The 19,258-nt window shown below is 42.8% G+C and overlaps 2 protein-coding genes across 2 annotated transcripts; both read left to right on the plus strand.

Moving 5' to 3' along the window:
• Window positions 1–499: 499 nt before the first annotated feature.
• hmx1 (H6 family homeobox 1) lies at window positions 500–4,484 on the plus strand. Its single transcript, XM_002940218.3, has 2 exons — window positions 500–1,258; window positions 3,501–4,484. Exons 1-2 carry the CDS (start codon window positions 979–981, stop codon window positions 4,064–4,066), a joined length of 846 nt encoding a protein of 281 aa, XP_002940264.3. The 5' UTR covers window positions 500–978; the 3' UTR covers window positions 4,067–4,484.
• An 11,636-nt stretch (window positions 4,485–16,120) lies between these two features.
• On the plus strand, window positions 16,121–18,925 carry soho1 (sensory organ homeobox 1). The gene is made up of 2 exons (XM_002940219.5): window positions 16,121–16,483; window positions 17,966–18,925. The coding sequence occupies exons 1-2, from the start codon at window positions 16,267–16,269 to the stop codon at window positions 18,517–18,519; spliced, it is 771 nt and encodes a 256-aa protein (XP_002940265.1). The 5' UTR covers window positions 16,121–16,266; the 3' UTR covers window positions 18,520–18,925.
• The last annotated feature ends 333 nt before the right edge of the window (window positions 18,926–19,258 follow it).

The following is a 19,258-nucleotide window of genomic DNA, read 5'->3' on the forward strand; positions in this document are numbered from 1 at the left end:
CTCTCTGTCTCTCTCCCTCTCTGTAATCACATACCCCATACCTACCCTCTCTCTCTGTCTCTCTCTCCCTCTCTGTAATCACATACCCCATACCTACCCTCTCTCTCTGTCTCTCTCTCCCTCTCTGTAATCACATACCCCATACCTACCCCCTCTCTCTGTCTCTCTCCCTCTCTGTAATCACATACCCCATACCTACCCTCTCTTTCTGTCTCTCTCTGTCTCTCTCCCTCTCTCTAATCACATACCCCATACCTACCCTCTCTTTCTGTCTCTCTCTGTCTCTCTCCCTCTCTGTAATCACATACCCCATACCTACCCTCTCTCTCTGTCTCTCTCTCCCTCTCTGTAATCACATACCCCATACCTACCCTCTGTCTCTCTGTCTCTCCCTCCTTTCCTCACAAACCTCACCCCCTTTGCTCTCCTTCTCCCCTCCCCTTCCCTCCCCGGCCCTTTAACTCCCCCCCACCCCTCTCTGTCTCCCTCCTACTCCTGGGAATTCCAGCATTTGCCTCCCTCTTTCCTGCAGTTTGATTTGCTTCCCTAATTGACCTAAATAAAGCTCCTGACTGACAAGGCACTTCTAGGGCCCCCAGGCACACACACTACTAAGCAGAGAAGTGAACTCATCGACACTAATTCTCCCTTATTTTCCTTGAATAATCCAATTTACTGAGCGCTGCTCGCCCATTTGGAGCGCTCTCTCTTTCTGTGCCAAGCGTTTAACTCGCAGGACATTTGTATTTGCCTCTTATCGCTCCCATTTGAGGCTTTTATTGGGAGCAGCGATGTGAGAGGGATCGCCCAGAGCGCAGCAGCCTCTCCGGGAGAGTAGAGTGGGGGCGCATCCTGGGGACGGTGCGGACTGACAGAGCGCAGAAGAGAAGGAGGAATATTGTGGGCGCAACGGTGCGCACAGAGCGCAGCAGCCATCAGCCTCCGCTTCCACCGCCAGCAGGGATCACTGCTATCAAGATGCCCGATGACTCCACGGAACCCCAGAGCACCACCACCACTGCCAGGGTGTCTTCTTTCTTCATCGAGAATCTCCTGGGCACCGAATCCAAGGAGGAGAAGAAGCGCAAAGGGGCAGACTCTGGGCACCATGCACAGCCCTCTGAGCTCACAGGCGGCCATTTCAGCTCCTTGTGCTGCCAGATCTCTCCGTATCACTACAGCTATCCTCTCAGGGAGAACACCATGGAGTGGTACCGGAGGGCACAGGCCACTTACATAGGATGCACTAGCCCAGACAGTAAGTGTCAGCCCATTACTGACTGTCATATTTATGTTCTGCTCCATAGGCATGAATCTTTCATGTTTCCTTGCTTAGAGAAAGCAATGAAGTCAGAGAATGAGTCAGTGGAAATGAGAACAGAATCTCCCCAAGCTCCTGGTTGGAGCTGCCATACAAATGAGTATAGTAAATATTATTTATTTGATAACTTACATGGCTGTGCTGGTGTGTTATGCTGGGATTAACCCTTTCACTGACTAGGGGGGAAGCAACAGTTTGTTTTTAGATCTGTCAGAATGTTTGGAGGTAAAAAGTGTAAAGAGGACTTAGTAGTGTAAAGGCCTTGGTGGCAGAGGCAGGATTACACTTTCTATCCAAGCATAGATATATTCTATAACATATTCTATCCAGCTAATCTGGATCGGATTGGAAGTGAGATCCGACACTTTAATCCTGACAGACACTTTATCATTATTCTGGTTACTGGGGGTACCATGAGCATCAGGTAGGAGCTGGGAGCCTGGAACCCAACGGTTCGGTCGTAGGAAATGTGCAACAAATGACTAAAGATTCTGCAGAAATCAGTAGGGGCGAGAAAATCCATTTAGTGTCTTGCTAAGCAGCTAAGGGATAATTCTAGAAATAATCAAATTAATTATTAGGGGATTTCGTAGCGATGTAGTAAATGCATAAATACCTTACTTTTTCATTTGAAATAGGGCTCATTCTACATATCATTCTATATACGTATTCTACATACGATCATATATCGTAATCGTCATCTATGTATCTCTGTATAAGAAATGAAGTTAAGGCCATTCTATTTATTATATCAAAGTATAAATGCTGCTATCAATTTACAGTCATAGGCTTTTGTTTATTGGAATAAATATGTGCCATCTAGATTCGTCTGCTCTTATTTCAAACGCAATGGAAATATACAGATTAAAAAATAAGGACCAAAGTGTTTTTAAATGCAACAACTATAGTAAAAACACATATTCGTACAAATTTAATCAACACATAGACAAGGCAAATATTACATTATTTAATAAGATGAATCAGACCATTTAGTGAGTACATTTCATTTTTCACCTATTTTCTCCATAACCTTTCCTTTTTTAGTAAAGTGACTTTATTATGATAAATTCTATAAGTCAGTCAAGTTAGAAATCAATGCCAGTGGGTCATTTTGCTTTGCAAATTCCATACCTCTTGTGGAGCATATAAACGAATATAAAGAGTAAAATATTTAGTGCAGTACGAACGAATAATAATATATTTTGAAAGGCCTCCTTGGTAAACTCAACATACAATACAGTGTGTACTAATACACTACTTGCCATTTCTCTTGGGTTTCGTTTTACGAATTGTATATTATTTGTATTTGGGCTTGTTAAGTTAAATTGAAAATTTTCAAAATTAGGCTCATCTATGCCACACATATATATATATATATGGAGAGAGAAATATATATATATTTATATATATATAAGGAGAGAGACATATATATATATATATATATATAAGGAGTGAGAAATATATATATATATATATAAGGAGAGAGAAATATATATATATATATAAGGAGAGAGAAATATATATATATATATATATATATATATATATATAAGGAGAGAGAAATATATATATATATATATATATAAGGAGAGAGAAATATATATATATATATATATAAGGAGAGAGAAATATATATATATATATATATATATATATATAAGGAGAGAGAAATATATATATATATATATATATAAGGAGAGAGAAATATATATATATATATATATATAAGGAGAGAGAAATATATATATATATATAAGGAGAGAGAAATATATATATATATATATATAAGGAGAGAGAAATATATATATATATATATATATATATATAAGGAGAGAGAAATATATATATATAAGGAGAGAGAAATATATATATATATATAAGGAGAGAGAAATATATATATTTACCCAGCGTTCAATTTCTAGATGATTTAGGGGTGAGAGCGAGCAGAAGAGGGATCTAATGCCACGTTTTGTAGGAAACAGATAATGTGATCCAGTCGATCGCTTGTGTCAGTATTTATAAAAGTTATAGGGAACTTGCCATTCTCCCACCCTCTGTGATAAAAGTTTGCGTCCATATACAATAGCTATCATATAAACGCTGATATATAACTAAGAATATGTTACAATTGTGCGTTATATTTCATGCGTAATAACCAATCTCTCCCTGTTTGACGCAGCAAGCGACAGAGATTCCCCAGAGATCGCAGAAGCAGGCGAGGGCCCCGGCAGGGGGCTAAGGAAGCACAGTGAGAGCCCGGGAGAAAGGAGAGAAGACTATGCATGTAAGGAGGAGGAGGAGGAGGAGGAGAAGGCAGAACAGGACTCAGACCAGAGATCTTCCCGCAAGAAGAAGACCCGCACGGTGTTCAGTAGGAGCCAAGTGTTCCAGCTGGAGTCCACTTTTGACATGAAAAGGTACCTGAGCAGCTCGGAAAGGGCCGGCCTGGCGGCCTCCCTGCACCTCACAGAGACCCAAGTTAAAATCTGGTTTCAGAACCGAAGGAACAAATGGAAAAGGCAACTGGCTGCGGATCTAGAGGCTGCAAACATCTCCCACACCTCCCAAAGGATAGTCAGGGTCCCCATTCTGTACCATGAGAACTCAGCCGCCACCTCCATGGGCTTCAACTTGCCCCATGTCTCCCCGGCACTAGTCGGCTTCTCCAGCCCAGTGAACTACCCCCTGGCCTCCATCCCAAACTCCGTGCCCTTTATACGATCGCAGATGACCGGACTTGTTTGAAAGCCAATATAACTCGATGGGGACTTTTCCATAATGCCTATTTTTTATTAACAACATATCAGCTACTTATATTATATACTTCGTTTTATGCCTTTGAATTTAAGATGTGCAATAACGATTTACTTGGGATTACTGCAAAAAAACAAAACCAAACAAAAACGCAAAATCGCTATTAAACTTTCTTTTTATACTTCCAATGACATTCGGTCTGTTAAATGTAAATGATTTAATATCAGTGTCAGTCTAACTCAGCACAAATATACAGAATATTCAGGGCTATACAGGCTTGCTGTAAAGAGGGAACGGAATTATAACAGGAAAAAACAATAATAGGAAAAACAACAATATCTTATAAATTATGTCGGTTAGTATTTAATCATTTTCTTTTTCTTTTATGAATAAACTATATAAAACTCTTCCTTAATATCGTTTATTCCCCTACAGTAAAAGCTCTGTTCGTAACCCAGTGTACGTAAAGAAGGGTTTTTGGTACTTTTTCATGTAACAAATCTCGACTTCGTCGAGAATCCATAAATGATGGATGAGATCATAACTTATTCCGTAAAACGAATTTGTAAACGGTATAAAAATACACGTTTCATTTTGATTAAATATATTTTTTTCTAATTTGTATGAAAAACAATTTTAAGTTGATCGTTTTATATTTATCCAGACTTGATTAAAAAAAAATGAAAACTTTAAAGCGAACAAGCTACAGAGTTGCAGTAAAATCAGTCGCTCTAGTGTAGCGCAAATCCTTCTCTGGTTATTTAACAAGCACTGCTTACCATACTGTTATATAAAGGATCAGTTCAATGTACTAGCGCTATACATAGGGTATATATATATATATATATATATATATATATATATATATATATATATATATATAAATACAGGGGTAACCAGCGCTGCACCGAGGGGCTCACACTATCAATGTGTAGGAAAAAAAATCTTCGAAATTATATAAAAAGAGACAATTAAGGGAAAATGCCACTTTTATAAAAGTACATTCGTTTGGCAACATTACACAGATCCATAATATTATATAATCACTAAATGTTTTTATTAAACAATGTTTTATCAACTCCTTATTTCTTTTCATAAATTATTAGTATTTACAGATACACAGCCCAGGGGTAAAAAAAAAGTTTTTTCCCTATATTTTTCCATATTCACTGTGGGTCAGTAATGCAGGGAGTGATAAGGCCCATAATTCCTAATACCTGTCAGAGGCCTCAATGAGATCCCCATTGTCATTGACCTTTTAATACTAGGGGTTAATGAGCGGTAAATAATAATAATTAGGGCTGGAGGTGTGTTAGAATTATTTATTTCAATAAATATGTTTATTACAATAATAACAAGCTTTCGCACAGCACTGGGTTGGGCATATATTTTTGCCCTATTCTGTAAACCATTTCATCTCTCTTCTCCTTTACGAAATAAAATATGAAAAAAACAAAATCTTTAAAAATAAATATGACCAAAATACAGTTCTAGGCTAGGATATGTTTGGTGAAATGAATATACTTCAACGAATAAAGGAATTCATAGACATATGGGAAGACACAGAAAATGCTAGTTAAATGAATGACACATTTTCCAGTGGTTTGCAAATTATTTCGAAATGAAAATGCTGTTAAACCCAAGTGCCAGGCCATCTCTGCATATCTGGGTCTGTCTTGAAACGATTTAGCAGAATTAGCCTTGCACCCTTCCTTCCCAGCTGGCTTCTGCTACATTGTTTCAAAAGTCAAAACCAATAGTGCAGAGAAGAGGAGGCAGATACTGCTTCTAATCGTAGTTAACACGTACAATGAATGGATACTGGAAAGTTTACCATCGCAAGGTGACATTTAGTTGTTGGGTTTACTTCCCCTTTAAATGTATCTGGGCTCTACAAGAGATATTAATAAATTAAATCTTTTTAAACACCCATATACCCGCTGACAAGTAAAACTGACATGTACTTTACTAATACAGAGTATAAATGTGCTGCCTGAATTATATTCTTGCAATAACTTTCGAAGCAAGCAAAGGAAGATGGAATCTGGCAGCGCATCCAGCTTTTGTGCGGAAAGTTCAGCAAATGAACGCAATGGTGGCGCAGATACAGCCCGTATCTCATAGGAGAAGGGAAGGTGCTGCTGATGGAAAGGGAACATGTTTGCCACTTCTAGTGGAGGCAAACGGCAAAGCAATAATATACAGGGGATATAGAGAAGGAGAGGTCTGGGTGAATGAGTATTGTGAATAAAAGGCCTGTATTGGGGTATGTGTGGCAAGGGAATATGTTTGGCGCACAAACAGAACATTCAGCGCAATGCGCAAACAAGTGGGGGGGAGACAGACTGACAGAAGAGCCGCATATTTATCATAACTGTACTGTAGTCACCATTACCAGTGATCTCTCTCACTCACACAGACTGTCTCACACACCTCTCTCTTTCATACAGAGACTTATGCTCTCACACACAAACTGTCTCTTTCTTACAGGAACCCTCCCTCTCTCTCTCTCTCTCTCTCACACACACACACACATATATATCTCTTTTTCATACAAAAACTTACCTTATAACACACAAACTGTCTCTTTCTTACAGGAACCCACTCTGTCTCTCTTGTACAAACTCTCTATTTTCTCTCTCACAAACACTTTCTCTGATACAGACACTCTTCTTCTCATCCCTACATATACCCAACCTGTCTCTCTTGGTCTCTCTCTCTCTCTCTCTCTCTCTCTCTCAAACACTTTCTCTACATCACACAAACACTTTTCTGTCTCTCTCTTTTCTCTTTCACACTTGTTTCTCTTTCTGTCAATCCAAGCACCCTCTCTCTTTCTCTTTTGCTCTCTCACACTCACATACTTCAGCCCTCACTAACAAACTAGATTTCCTTCTCTCTCTCTCCCTCTCTTACACACACACCGACACACACACACACACACACACACACACACACAGACACACACACAGACACACACACACACATACACACACACACACATACACACACACACACATACACACACACACAGACACACACACACAGACACACACACACACACACATACACACACACAGACACACACACCGACACACACACACACAGACACACACACAGACACACACACACACACACACACATACACACACAAACATACACACACACACACAGACACACACACCGACACACACACACACAGACACACATACACACACAAACATACACACACACACACAGACACACACACCGACACACACACACACAGACACACATACACACACAAACATACACACACACACACAGACACACACACACACACACACACACACATACACACACAAACATACACACACACACACAGACACACACACCGACACACACACACACAGACACAGACACACACACACACATACACTTTGTTCTATCTTTGACACATAACAGTAATGTTTTTATTGGTATTCCAAATTCTTTGCAATCCCAGGACACACAAAAAAGGCAATAATATAATGTGTAAATGATGCAGCAGAATGCTATTTGTGACACAGAGAAAGTAAATATACATTCCCAGGGAATAATAACAGGATGATAGGCACATGCAGGAGCTGCAGAGCGGGGAGTAATTATGCCTCTATATATACTAATCAATAATCAGGCTCCCTGGGTCTCAGTTATAAAACCATTATTGTATGGATGTGCAAATGCCACTCACTGCTCCTGGGCTAATGTATGGCTCTAATAGCAACCGGTGTTTAAATACAGAGTGCTTAAAAAACTGTTTATGTAGGTGCACACATATCTACACAAACATACAGTATATATATATATATGCACACTCATAGGCACACACACACATACAGTATATATATATATATATATATATGTACACTCATAGGCACACACATACATACACTATATATACCTGTATATATATATGCACACTCATAGGCACACACATACATACAGTATATATATATATATATATATGCACACTCATAGGCACACACATACATACAGTATATATATATATATATGCACACTCATAGGCACACACACAAGCACCACAAATGATTATACACACAAACATGCACACACTTATCCAGTGAAACACACACTCACCTGAACTCACAGACTTCTACACACAATAACACAACATACACACTTACACCAATACTTTGTGAGACCCTTTAGGTTAGGGTGTCAGTGATATGAAGAAGCAAAATAAAGAAACATTACTGCACCCCAGAGATTTAATTCTTTTTCTGGCAATGGGCTTTAACAACTGGATATAGAATCTTTCTGTGCATTTGTCAGCTTTTTGCCCTAAAATGTACCCTCTGTTCTGTTCCTAGTCATAGATTTATAGTTTTATAGACATTATTTGGTCAGGGAGAGGAGATTACTGCGAAAATTGCAATTACAACTTTCAGATAGTTGTTGTACCTTAATGTACAGCACTGCTTAATATGTAGCGCTAATTACCTGGGAGTGGGTGTTGATGTTGCAAGATCGGCTTGTTTGAGCCTTATCCAGTGTAGGGGTGGTGGATGCTGCTAGGAGTTTGGGTTTTGCTCAATGAGCACTATTAGCTTCAGATCCTTAAGGTGGTCTGTTGGGAGTACAGTAGTGATAATACCTTTCTGATACCCTCCCTAAGTATGTATTTATCTATGTAATTACTTATTTAACCTCTTACTAAACAAACTCAGCTATTTTCCCCGCATGTGTTTATTAGGCTACCTTTGTCCGTTGTCCCTTACCTCCTCTCTGTGTGTATGTATGTGTATATAGATACAGTTACTTACTGTAAATACGGTTAATAAATGAAATAAAGCTTTATTTATTACTCGTACCAACCTATTCTCTTCTCTCTAATTAAGTATGTCAATATATGAAACTGGCTTCTAGCTGTCGGCCCCCCTTTTTGTACCATGTTCTGAAAGTGATTGCAGAAGTATTAATTAGTTAAATTAGGCATTCAGAACATGTGTGTAAATATTAATGATTGGTTTTAATTAATTTTGCACTAGGTGACACGTTTTGATACTTATTTATTATCATTTTATGCTCTTAAGATTTAAAATAAAAGTTATATTTTAATCCGTTCAGATGAAGCACAAAACAATTTTCTTGGCTTCTGCTTAATATGTTGTTTGTACAAAAACATTTATAATAATTTTTTTTTATGCTAATAATATAGTCACGGGCAGGGTCACCATAACTTCAGTACGATTGTTGTCTGGCAATTAATAGTCAGAACATTGTGAGACTTGTTATTTTTAGGACTTTAATCCTACAGTTTCAGTCTGAATGATGGTTGTAGGTCGTTGCATTAAAACGTAAGATGGAAATCCAAAGTTTGTCGTAAGACAACAAAAATTTGTGTATGTCCAGCTCTAGGCATATAGTGAACTGGGTTGGGGAAGGGTTGGGGATGGCCCAGCCGCAGGCCTGGGGGCCCGAAAGCCAGAGGGGTCGCTTCTAGATGCCATAGGCAGTCATTATTTAGTGGGCTGCTGGGGGCCTTTGTGTCCAGCAGTATTGGCCCACCTTTAGGAGGGGAGGATGGCTAGAAGATTGCAGGAGATTGTATACTAGACATGGGGGTAGAGCACAGAGAAACAGCGGGCAACCTAGGCAACCTGGCTAGTCTTCTTGTCCACCCCAATGTGTGTGTGTGCCCACATACTGAATGTATGAACAAGTGTGTGTGGCTGCCTGAAATCTGAGAGGGGGGTAACATACATGTGGGCAGTTGGGAGACAAAGGCCTAGACTTGGGGTAGGCAAAAAAGGTACATGCCTAGCCCCCACCCCCCACCATTGTGCCCTAGGTATGTGTCTCTTTGGTCTACCCCTAGTTCTGGCCCTGCATAGAAATACCATAGATCAGTGCTGTCCAACTGGCGGCCCGCGGGCCGCATGCGGCCCTCGACCCCCCTCGGTGTGGCCCCCCACCTATCTGGCTGCTTTGATGGCTTAACTTTGTGTAAGCTTTAACATATGAATGATGGTTGATATCCCTGCAGCGACCATTGTGATAAAATGGGCGTGGTTTGAAGTGGGTGTGGTTTAAAATGGGGGAGTGGGCAACACTGGCTTCCATTAGTGGCCCTCCACCATGTATGTGACAGAAATTCCGGCCCTCAGCACCACAGAAGTTGGACAGCACTGCCATAGATGACAGTTTAGATAAAACCTGGGCATAAGTCAAAATGGGATGGAGAGATAGATGCTTTTAGATTTACTAAAACATTTCAAACTGTGTATGATAGAAATTGCTAAGAAGTTTATTTGCTTTCATTATGCAAAAAAAAAATAAGGTAGGCAACCCGTTTAATGATCCCTATAATACATAATAGAGGGGGCAGTGTTATAGGATCTACCCTGTAATAATACACAAGGCTTAGCTTTGACTGATATGGCTGATATGGGGCGGAAATATTTTACAAAGTGAATGGAAACATGGCCTCGTGGTCTGTGGGATATGTGCCGGAGGGACTATTGCGCTTAGTAAGATCTCAGCCAGAACATTATTTTTGGATTTTTTTCACAGTTCAGCTTATTTGTGCCATATTAGATCAAAAGGTGGAGAGCTGAATTAATTCCAATATTTAAAATGGGATTATGGTCTCCACCTGGTAACTATAGCCCTGTAAGCTTGCTACCTGTCTGCTGGCACCTTACTGGCCTGCAGGGAGGGGGTGAAATCACAGGGACAGGTTGGTGACATCATGGGGGCAAGTAATGGGTGGTTTGGGGGAAGGTCTGGGAGCTTCACATCATGAGAGAGGGAATGGAGGTCTTACAGGTCCTCTAAATTAGTAATACTGGCCCTGCCTGCTGGTGAAATACTGACAGGGTAGCAACCCCAGATGAGGGGGTAACTCTACCCCATAGAAAATGCTGCACTGACTTGCTCACACAAAGGGGTATATTTATTAACATTGGAGACAAATATCACTGGTGATGTTGCCCAAGGCAACTTTAATCAGCAATTAGATTTGAATGGTTACCTACAAGTTAGAAAGCAAAAGCAAAGAACTGATTGGTTGCTATAGGCAACATCACTAGTTATGTTTGTCTGGAATGTTAATAAATACACCCCAAAGCTGTTGCTTTGCCCCACGGGGCAGAAATGTCACACAAGGTTCCATTAGTAAATGAAGCCCTTGGTGTGTGTTCCATCCACGGCGCTCTCACTGCCGCTTTATTCTGATACAGGACAGAAACAAAATACCATACGTGCCTGTGGAAAAATAAAAGGGCGCCTATAAATACCGTGATTGGGCAGATGACTCGCAACTGTCAGCGCATTTCTACTGGGTTTTCTCAGAAATTAAGAGTTTTAACTTTGTATTATTAGGTTTAATCTGCCCATTGTACTAAGAAAGGGAAAACAAACATTCTATTTAGCGTGGATGGTACATATGCAAGCGTTTATAGTGCGCGGCTAATGGGCTCAACTGCCATGTGTGGCTCTGTAGCGCAGGGAAGATTTACAAACCAGAAAATAAGATTTTTCCCTACTCCGCTAAAACAAATTGCCTGCGGTTGTGGCAAGCATTTCCATGAGTCAGCGGTGTTATTGGCCTTAATGCCCAAACTGCTGTCAATGCAACTGCGCAGAAGGCGTATTCCGGTATTGGGGGCGGGACTGACATCTGCTTCTATTTAGCCGCAACTACATGTAGTGACCCCAGGCATGAGAATCTGACCCTTTCTCTGAGGGACAATCAGGCCTGGATTTGGGGCGAGGCCACAAAGGCCCAGGCCTAGGGGGGCACAAATTAAGGGGCGGCATGCTGCCCAGCTGTGCTAGGGAGCACTGTGTTCTAGGCACGTCCCGGCGTAAGAACAAATTATTCGCTTGCACGAGATCCTAGGGGGACAGGTATGGGTGGTGGAGGATGCGGCCTCAGGCAAACAGAAACAAAATCTGGTCCTGATAACAATGTAACAGAACCAACATGAAACTTTGTACTGGGACATTTTTATACAAGTTAAGGAACATACAGAATCTTGGCCCTTCAAGGAAAACTATACCCCCAGAATGAATACTTAACCAACAGATAGTGTATATTATGTTACGTGACCTATTAAAGAATCTCACCAAACGGGAATATATATATCAGTAAATATTGCCCCTTTACATCGTTTCCCTTGAGCCGCCATTTAGTGATGGTCTGTGTGCTCCCTCAGAGATCAGCTGACAGGAAATAATGCAGCTCTAACTGTAACAGGAAGTAGTGTGGGAGCAAAAGGCAGAACTCTGTCCATTCATTGGCTGATGGGGCCTAGCATGTATGTGTGCCTTGGCTTGTTTGTGTGCACTGTGACTCCTATGATCCCAGGGGGCGGCCCTTAGTACTTAAAATGGCAGTTTTCTATTTAGGATTATCCAATGGCACATACTACTAAAAAAGTATGAAGAAGGGTTTTACATATGAGCTGTTTATGCAATATATTTTATAGAGACCTACATTGTTTGGGGGTATAGTTTTTGTTTAAATGCAGAAATCTTATTTACCATGGGTCCTATGTAACAAAAAAAAGTATTTTTCCGTATACTAGTAAAGGGGACCAAAATGGCAGCAGTATTTAGGGGTAATGTGTTAAACCTTCAGCTCCTGTGTCTCTCTCTTAATCAGGTGCACGTCTGTTCAATGGCCACAATCCATCCAGAACACCGTGTAGAAAAATAGCAAACAGCCCCTTCTTGTCTCCATTAAAAAAGCCTTTATTTAATACACATGGCTTTTGGATAAAGCGACGTTTCAGGCCTACATCTGGCCTTTTCTCAAGCTAGTCAAGCTTCTCAAGTAGTATTTAGGGGAGCATAAGGCCCTTAGCTCAGGGGGGGCAGGGTGAGGCCGGAATGGTTGGCTCTTTGATTGGGTTTTCTGGTGGGCCCCCAATCCGACACTGCTCAGGTAAGAGAGTAACTGAGGAGGGGGGATGTCTCTACAACTATAGAAAACAGACTTCACAGTCTGGGTCCCCCCATCCCCCAGCTCCACTCCCCCCCCCCCCCCCGTGGAGTCTCTTTTCCTCTATAGTTACACCACTGAGTACCTGGACCCGGTAAGAACCCACATTCCGTTCACCCCACATACTTTTTACTTACTGGGGTGCCTGTCTGAGTCCCCTAATCCCAGTATCCATGCCCCCCATTACAGAATGGAAACCCCAGGGCCCGTATAGATCCCAAGCCTGCACAGTATAATACATTTCTCAGACTGTAATGTAAAATGTCTCTGCTTATACATTTATACATCAGTGGGGGCTGCGATACGGTGCACAATGACTGCGCCATTAATCTCCAGATTTACTTCTCACCCGACAGACGTTCTTTACACTCATATTAAAGCAACTTGTACATTGATCTACAATGTTTACACTGAAATTTCATCATTAATACCCTAATAACTGTACTACAGAGGGCTCCTATAACTCTTCAGCTGTAGCTGTGGGCTGGGGGCCACGCACCAGGGCACTTTGATGTGCGAGTCTGCTCCTCGGCCTCTGGCAGATCCAAATTTTTCTCTCGGAGGCAGTTCATTAATAACAATATCTGTTTGCTCTAATCCCTGCCATGGCTCCCTTTAAACGCTCCTCAGGAACATGTGCAGGAAGATTGAAAGGGTACAAACCTAGCATGATATGCGCACGGAGGCATTGATCAGGAAACAGCAATGGAAAAGTTTCGGAAAATATTTCCTCTGGTTAAGAAAAAAAAAACAGCAAACATATGGGGAGACACAAAAAAAAATATAACTTATAGCTTGAACAATGCACGCATCCAGTCACCAACAGAAAAGGCACAAAGATGTTTCATTTACTCAGTGTTCCCTTGGAGTAAACTGTCCTGTAACCCCCCCCCCCACCCATGTACATCGCACAGAAACATACAATCACCGTGTTTACCTGCTATCCCCCAGTCCCAGAGGCTATTATCCCCCCACTGCTACCATAGGCACCATCTCTCCCTACTATACCTGCTATCCCACAACCACAGTCCCTTCCCAGAGGCTATTATCCAACTGCTACTATAGGCACTATCTCTCCCTACTATACCTACTATCCCACAGCCCCAGTCCCTTCCCAGAGGCTATTATCCCCCCACTGCTACTATAGGCACCATCTCTCCCTACTGTACCTGCTATCCCACAGCCCCAGTCCCTTCCCAGAGGCTATTATCCCCCCACTGCTACTATAGGCACCATCTCTCCCTACTATACCTGCTATCCCACAGCCCCAGTCCCTTCCCAGAGGCTATTATCCCCCCACTGCTACTATAGGCACCATCTCTCCCTACTATACCTGCTATCCCACAGCCACAGTCCCTTCCCAGAGGCTATTATCCCCCCACTGCTACTATAGGCACCATCTCTCCCTACTATACCTGCTATCCCACAGCCCCAGTCCCTTCCCAGAGGCTATTATCCCCCCACTGCTACTATAGGCACCATCTCTCCCTACTATACCTGCTATCCCACAGCCACAGTCCCTTCCCAGAGGCTATTATCCCCCCACTGCCACTATAGGCACCATCTCTCCCTACTATACCTGCTATCCCACAGCCCCAGTCCCTTCCCAGAGGCTATTATCCCCCCCACTGCTACTATAGGCACCATCTCTCCCTACTATACCTGCTATCCCACAGCCACAGTCCCTTCCCAGAGGCTATTATCCCCCCACTGCCACTATAGGCACCATCTCTCCCTACTATACCTGCTATCCCACAGCCACAGTCCCTTCCCAGAGGCTATTATCCCCCACTGCTACTATAGGCACCATCTCTCCCTACTATACCTGCTATCCCGCAGCCCCAGTCCCTTCCCAGAGGCTATTATCCCCCCACTGCTACTATAGGCACCATCTCTCCCTACTATACCTGCTATCCCACAGCCCCAGTCCCTTCCCAGAGGCTATTATCCCCCCACTGCTACTATAGGCACCATCTCTCCCTACTATACCTGCTATCCCGCAGCCCCAGTCCCTTCCCAGAGGCTATTATCCCCCCACTGCTACTATAGGCACCATCTCTCCCTACTATACCTGCTATCCCACAGCCACAGTCCCTTCCCAGAGGCTATTATCCCACTGCTACTATAGGCACCATCTCTCCCTACTATACCTGCTATCCCACAGCCACAGTCCCTTCCCAGAGGCTATTATCCCCCACTGCTACTATAGGCACCATCTCTCCCTACTATACCTGCTATCCCACAGCCACAGTCCCTTCCCAGAGGCTATTATCCCACTGCTACTATAGGCACCATCTCTCCCTACTATACCTGCTATCCCACAGCCCCAGTCCCTTCCCAGAGGCTATTATCCCACTTCTACTATATAGGCACCATCTCTCCCTACTATATCTGCTATCCCACAGCCCCAGTCCCTTCCCAGAGGCTATTATCCCCCACTGCTACTATAGGCACCATCTCTCCCTACTATACCTGCTATCCCACAGCCCCAGTCCCTTCCCAGAGGCTATTATCCCCCCACTGCTACTATAGGCACCATCTCTCCCTACTATACCTGCTATCCCACAGCCCCAGTCCCTTCCCAGAGGCTATTATCCCCCCACTGCTACTATAGGCACCATCTCTCCCTACTATACCTGCTATCCCACAGCCACAGTCCCTTCCCAGAGGCTATTATCCCCACTGCTACTATAGGCACCATATATCTTTACCATATCTCAGTAGATACCCTAAAATAGTAATTTGCTCTTCCCTGAAACCATATATTACACACACATCTGGTGGGTAATAAACATGAGCAGCATTCTGATGAAGGGGAGTTATAGAGACTGGAAGACAACATGTTTATAGGCTTTTCAGGCCCTGTAAGGAAAATAATTCTGCTTAAATCAGTGAAGGGTCCATTGATCTCAGAGCAAGGCTAATTAATGAAAGAGTTTAATCCAATCCAAGCTCCATTTAGGAAAGTTCCTAGCCCGGTGCCTATAGGCAGAGCGGTACGGGAGCCCCGGTGAGGCTGTTCCTCAGCCCCAGCACTAACACTGCCCCGCCCCCTGCCCGGGGGGACTCTCTGAGCGCCGCTGCCATTTGGTTCCTCTCTGGCTCCAGCTGCCAGTTAGTGGCTGCGCAGCGTGTGGCACTGAGCGCACTGAGCCCGATGCGCACTCCCTTCCCGGGACCCTCCGCCTGAGCTGCCGGGACCATGAGTAAAAGCCAGAATGAGTGCAAGCCTCTCTCCATCAACTTCACTATAGACAGCATTCTCAAGCTGAGCTCCAGCAGGGCAGGGAGGCTCCGGCCCCAGGAAGGCTTGGCTGAGCGGCCCCCGGCGGGCAGCAGGGAGCTCCTCGTACAGGGAGGCGCGGAGGGAGAAGGGGACGCTCCGCGGGAGGAGCGCAGGGTGCGGTTCCCCGGACACGGTAAGTGCTGCCCTTATAGCCTATGGGGCTGGGAGTGAGGGGCCACTGGGCCGTGTTGGGCCGGGGAAGTAAGGATGGGGCTTAGCTGCCACTGGTGCGGGGTTGTGCCATTTGTCTTTATAACTGCTTTCATGGAATAATAGGGACATTTGGCAATATATAAATATTTTCCTACTATCTGTCATCTCGCTTTCTTTACAAATATACTATATAACTATATATCTATTTATACATATTATCTACATACCGATGGGCTGTTATTGTCTTAATATAGTTTGGGTCTATAATTATCCTCTGCCTACCTGTTATATACTGTATCTATGTATCTGTCATCTCTCTCTCACTCATTTAATTTATATACAGTATATAAACCTCTATCTACCTGTTGTTTCTATCTATCTATCTATCTATCTCTATTTATCATCTGTCTATCCATAGCTGCCCATCTTGTATTTCCATCTATAACAGTAGTGGTACAGGGTTCAAACCAAGGAAAGTGCCATCTGTTACAATTAATTGGCCCAGTTGCCAGAGGCTATATTTTTGCCCATACCTGTGTAGCATGACACGAATAGTATGTTATTACAGTGTAACAGTAGGGCCAAGGGTAGGATTCCTTTTAATGCAAAGATACAGGTCTATATGCATGGGCTCTGTTATGTACTAGCCATTAGATTAGGTGCTGTGGCCAATTACAGAGAAAATGCTTTTGTGATGTTAACAAAGATAGACAAGGAAATATAAAGACAGAGAAATGATATATAGTCAAATAGATGAGAAGTGATAGATAGATAGATAGATAGATAGATAGATAGATAGATAGATAGATAGATGATAGAATAGATACAAAGATACACATATAAAATAGGTGAAACATTGTATTATTTATAAAGCAATATAAGTAGATTATATATCTATAACCTTATAGTGATAGATTTAGAATGAGGCAGACAGTAGTTTTCTAGGACAAGCTGCAAATAGTTGTAATATTATTTTCCCCTTAAATCTCAGGTTTGGACCTGGCTTCAAATGTTAGCTGGTTGCTAGGGCTTAGTTACCTTAGCAACCACACAGCAGTTAGGAAGTCATAAATTGAAGATCAGTTGGAGAGGGCCTGGAAAGAAAAATAAGCAGTTAAAAATAGGGTTATAAAAAAAAATCAGCAACCACACTCTATTTGTTTTTTTGTTTTTGTCGGTGGGGTCATTAGGTAAAATAAGAAAATTAAAACCCTTACAAAATGCATAATACAGAGGTGCTTAGAATAGGTGCATATATAAGGTGCAAAGGTTTAATAACCAATAGCAACTAATCAGCATTTACTGGTCACCTGTTTATTGGTTGTTGGGGATTACTGTACCTGGGCAAACTGTTGGTATTTTATTACAAAAGAGGGTAAAAGTTAATATAAAGGTGAAGGACCCATTTTGTTGTTAGGCAAGCAGTTCTCTGTTCCTGACCAGAATAATCTTTTCCTAACAGGGAATGGCCATTGCCTTGTGACCTCTGCCCAAGCTCTCGCCTACTGCGTGGATCAGCAGCCAAAGCACAGAGAATTGCCCTGTAGAGCAGAAAGCCCTGACAGTTTGCTTGATGAACCCTCACCAACCCCAGAGAAACCCAACAAGAAGAACAAACTTCTAGCCAAGAAGAAGACTCGCACCATTTTCTCCAAGAGTCAGATCTTCCAGCTGGAATCCACCTTTGACATGAAACGTTATCTCAGCAGTGCCGAAAGGGCCTGTCTGGCCAACTCCTTGCAATTAACTGAAACTCAGGTGAAAATCTGGTTCCAGAACCGAAGGAATAAACTTAAGAGGCAGATGTCCGCAGAACTGGACGGCCCTGTCCCTGTGGAACAGACTGAGGATGCCAACCATGGGGTGGCTCTGCCAGTCTTTTATAAGGAAAACTCTTTCTTGAACAGATGTGTATTGCCAATGACTTTTCCAATGATATATCCTGGAAGCACATTCCCATACCTGTGTTTTCCAACCCCAAGCAAATACTACAGTCTCACACAAGGAGATGGATAAAGTAAGTGGGGAAGCAAGGCCCCATTTTTGACAGTCACCTCAATCCCTTGTTTTCTAGGGATGTTTGCTGCAATATGCTTTTCTGCCTACCTTACTTGCGTCCTGTATTCTGTAACACAGAGCTAACTTGAGGGGACCCAGGCACGTTTACCAGCCTTCACTGTCCCCTCCCCTTCAGCAGCATTCCTATGCATAAAGACAATGGGAAAGTACATTAATGTTTTACAGGAACGCAGGCAGCAACTGTGTTTGAATAAACATCAGGGATAATAGGATAATAAGTCCTGGAAAGGGACTGTTGCTTTGGGATAACTGGCATAATATGGTGGTATGGTGCCTGTAGTAGCAGTGGGGGGATAATAGCCTCTGGGAAGGGACTGTGGCTGTGGGATAGCAGGTATAGTAGGGAGAGATGGTGCCTATAGTAGCAGTGGGGGGATAATAACCTCTGGGAAGGGACTGGGGCTGTGGGATAGCAGGTATAGTAGGGAGAGATGGTGCCTATAGTAGCTGTGGGGGGATAATAGCCTCTGGGAAGGGACTGGGGCTGTGGGATAGCAGGTATAGTAGGGAGAGATGGTGCCTATAGTAGCAGTGGGGGGATAATAACCTCTGGGAAGGGACTGGGGCTGTGGGATAGCAGGTATAGTAGGGAGAGATGGTGCCTATAGTAGCAGTGGGGGGATAATAGCCTCTGGGAAGGGACTGGGGCTGTGGGATAGCAGGTATAGTAGGGAGA

This window comes from Xenopus tropicalis, chromosome 1 (genome assembly GCF_000004195.4).
Source record: "Xenopus tropicalis strain Nigerian chromosome 1, UCB_Xtro_10.0, whole genome shotgun sequence".
NCBI classification, from domain to species: domain Eukaryota; kingdom Metazoa; phylum Chordata; class Amphibia; order Anura; family Pipidae; genus Xenopus; species Xenopus tropicalis.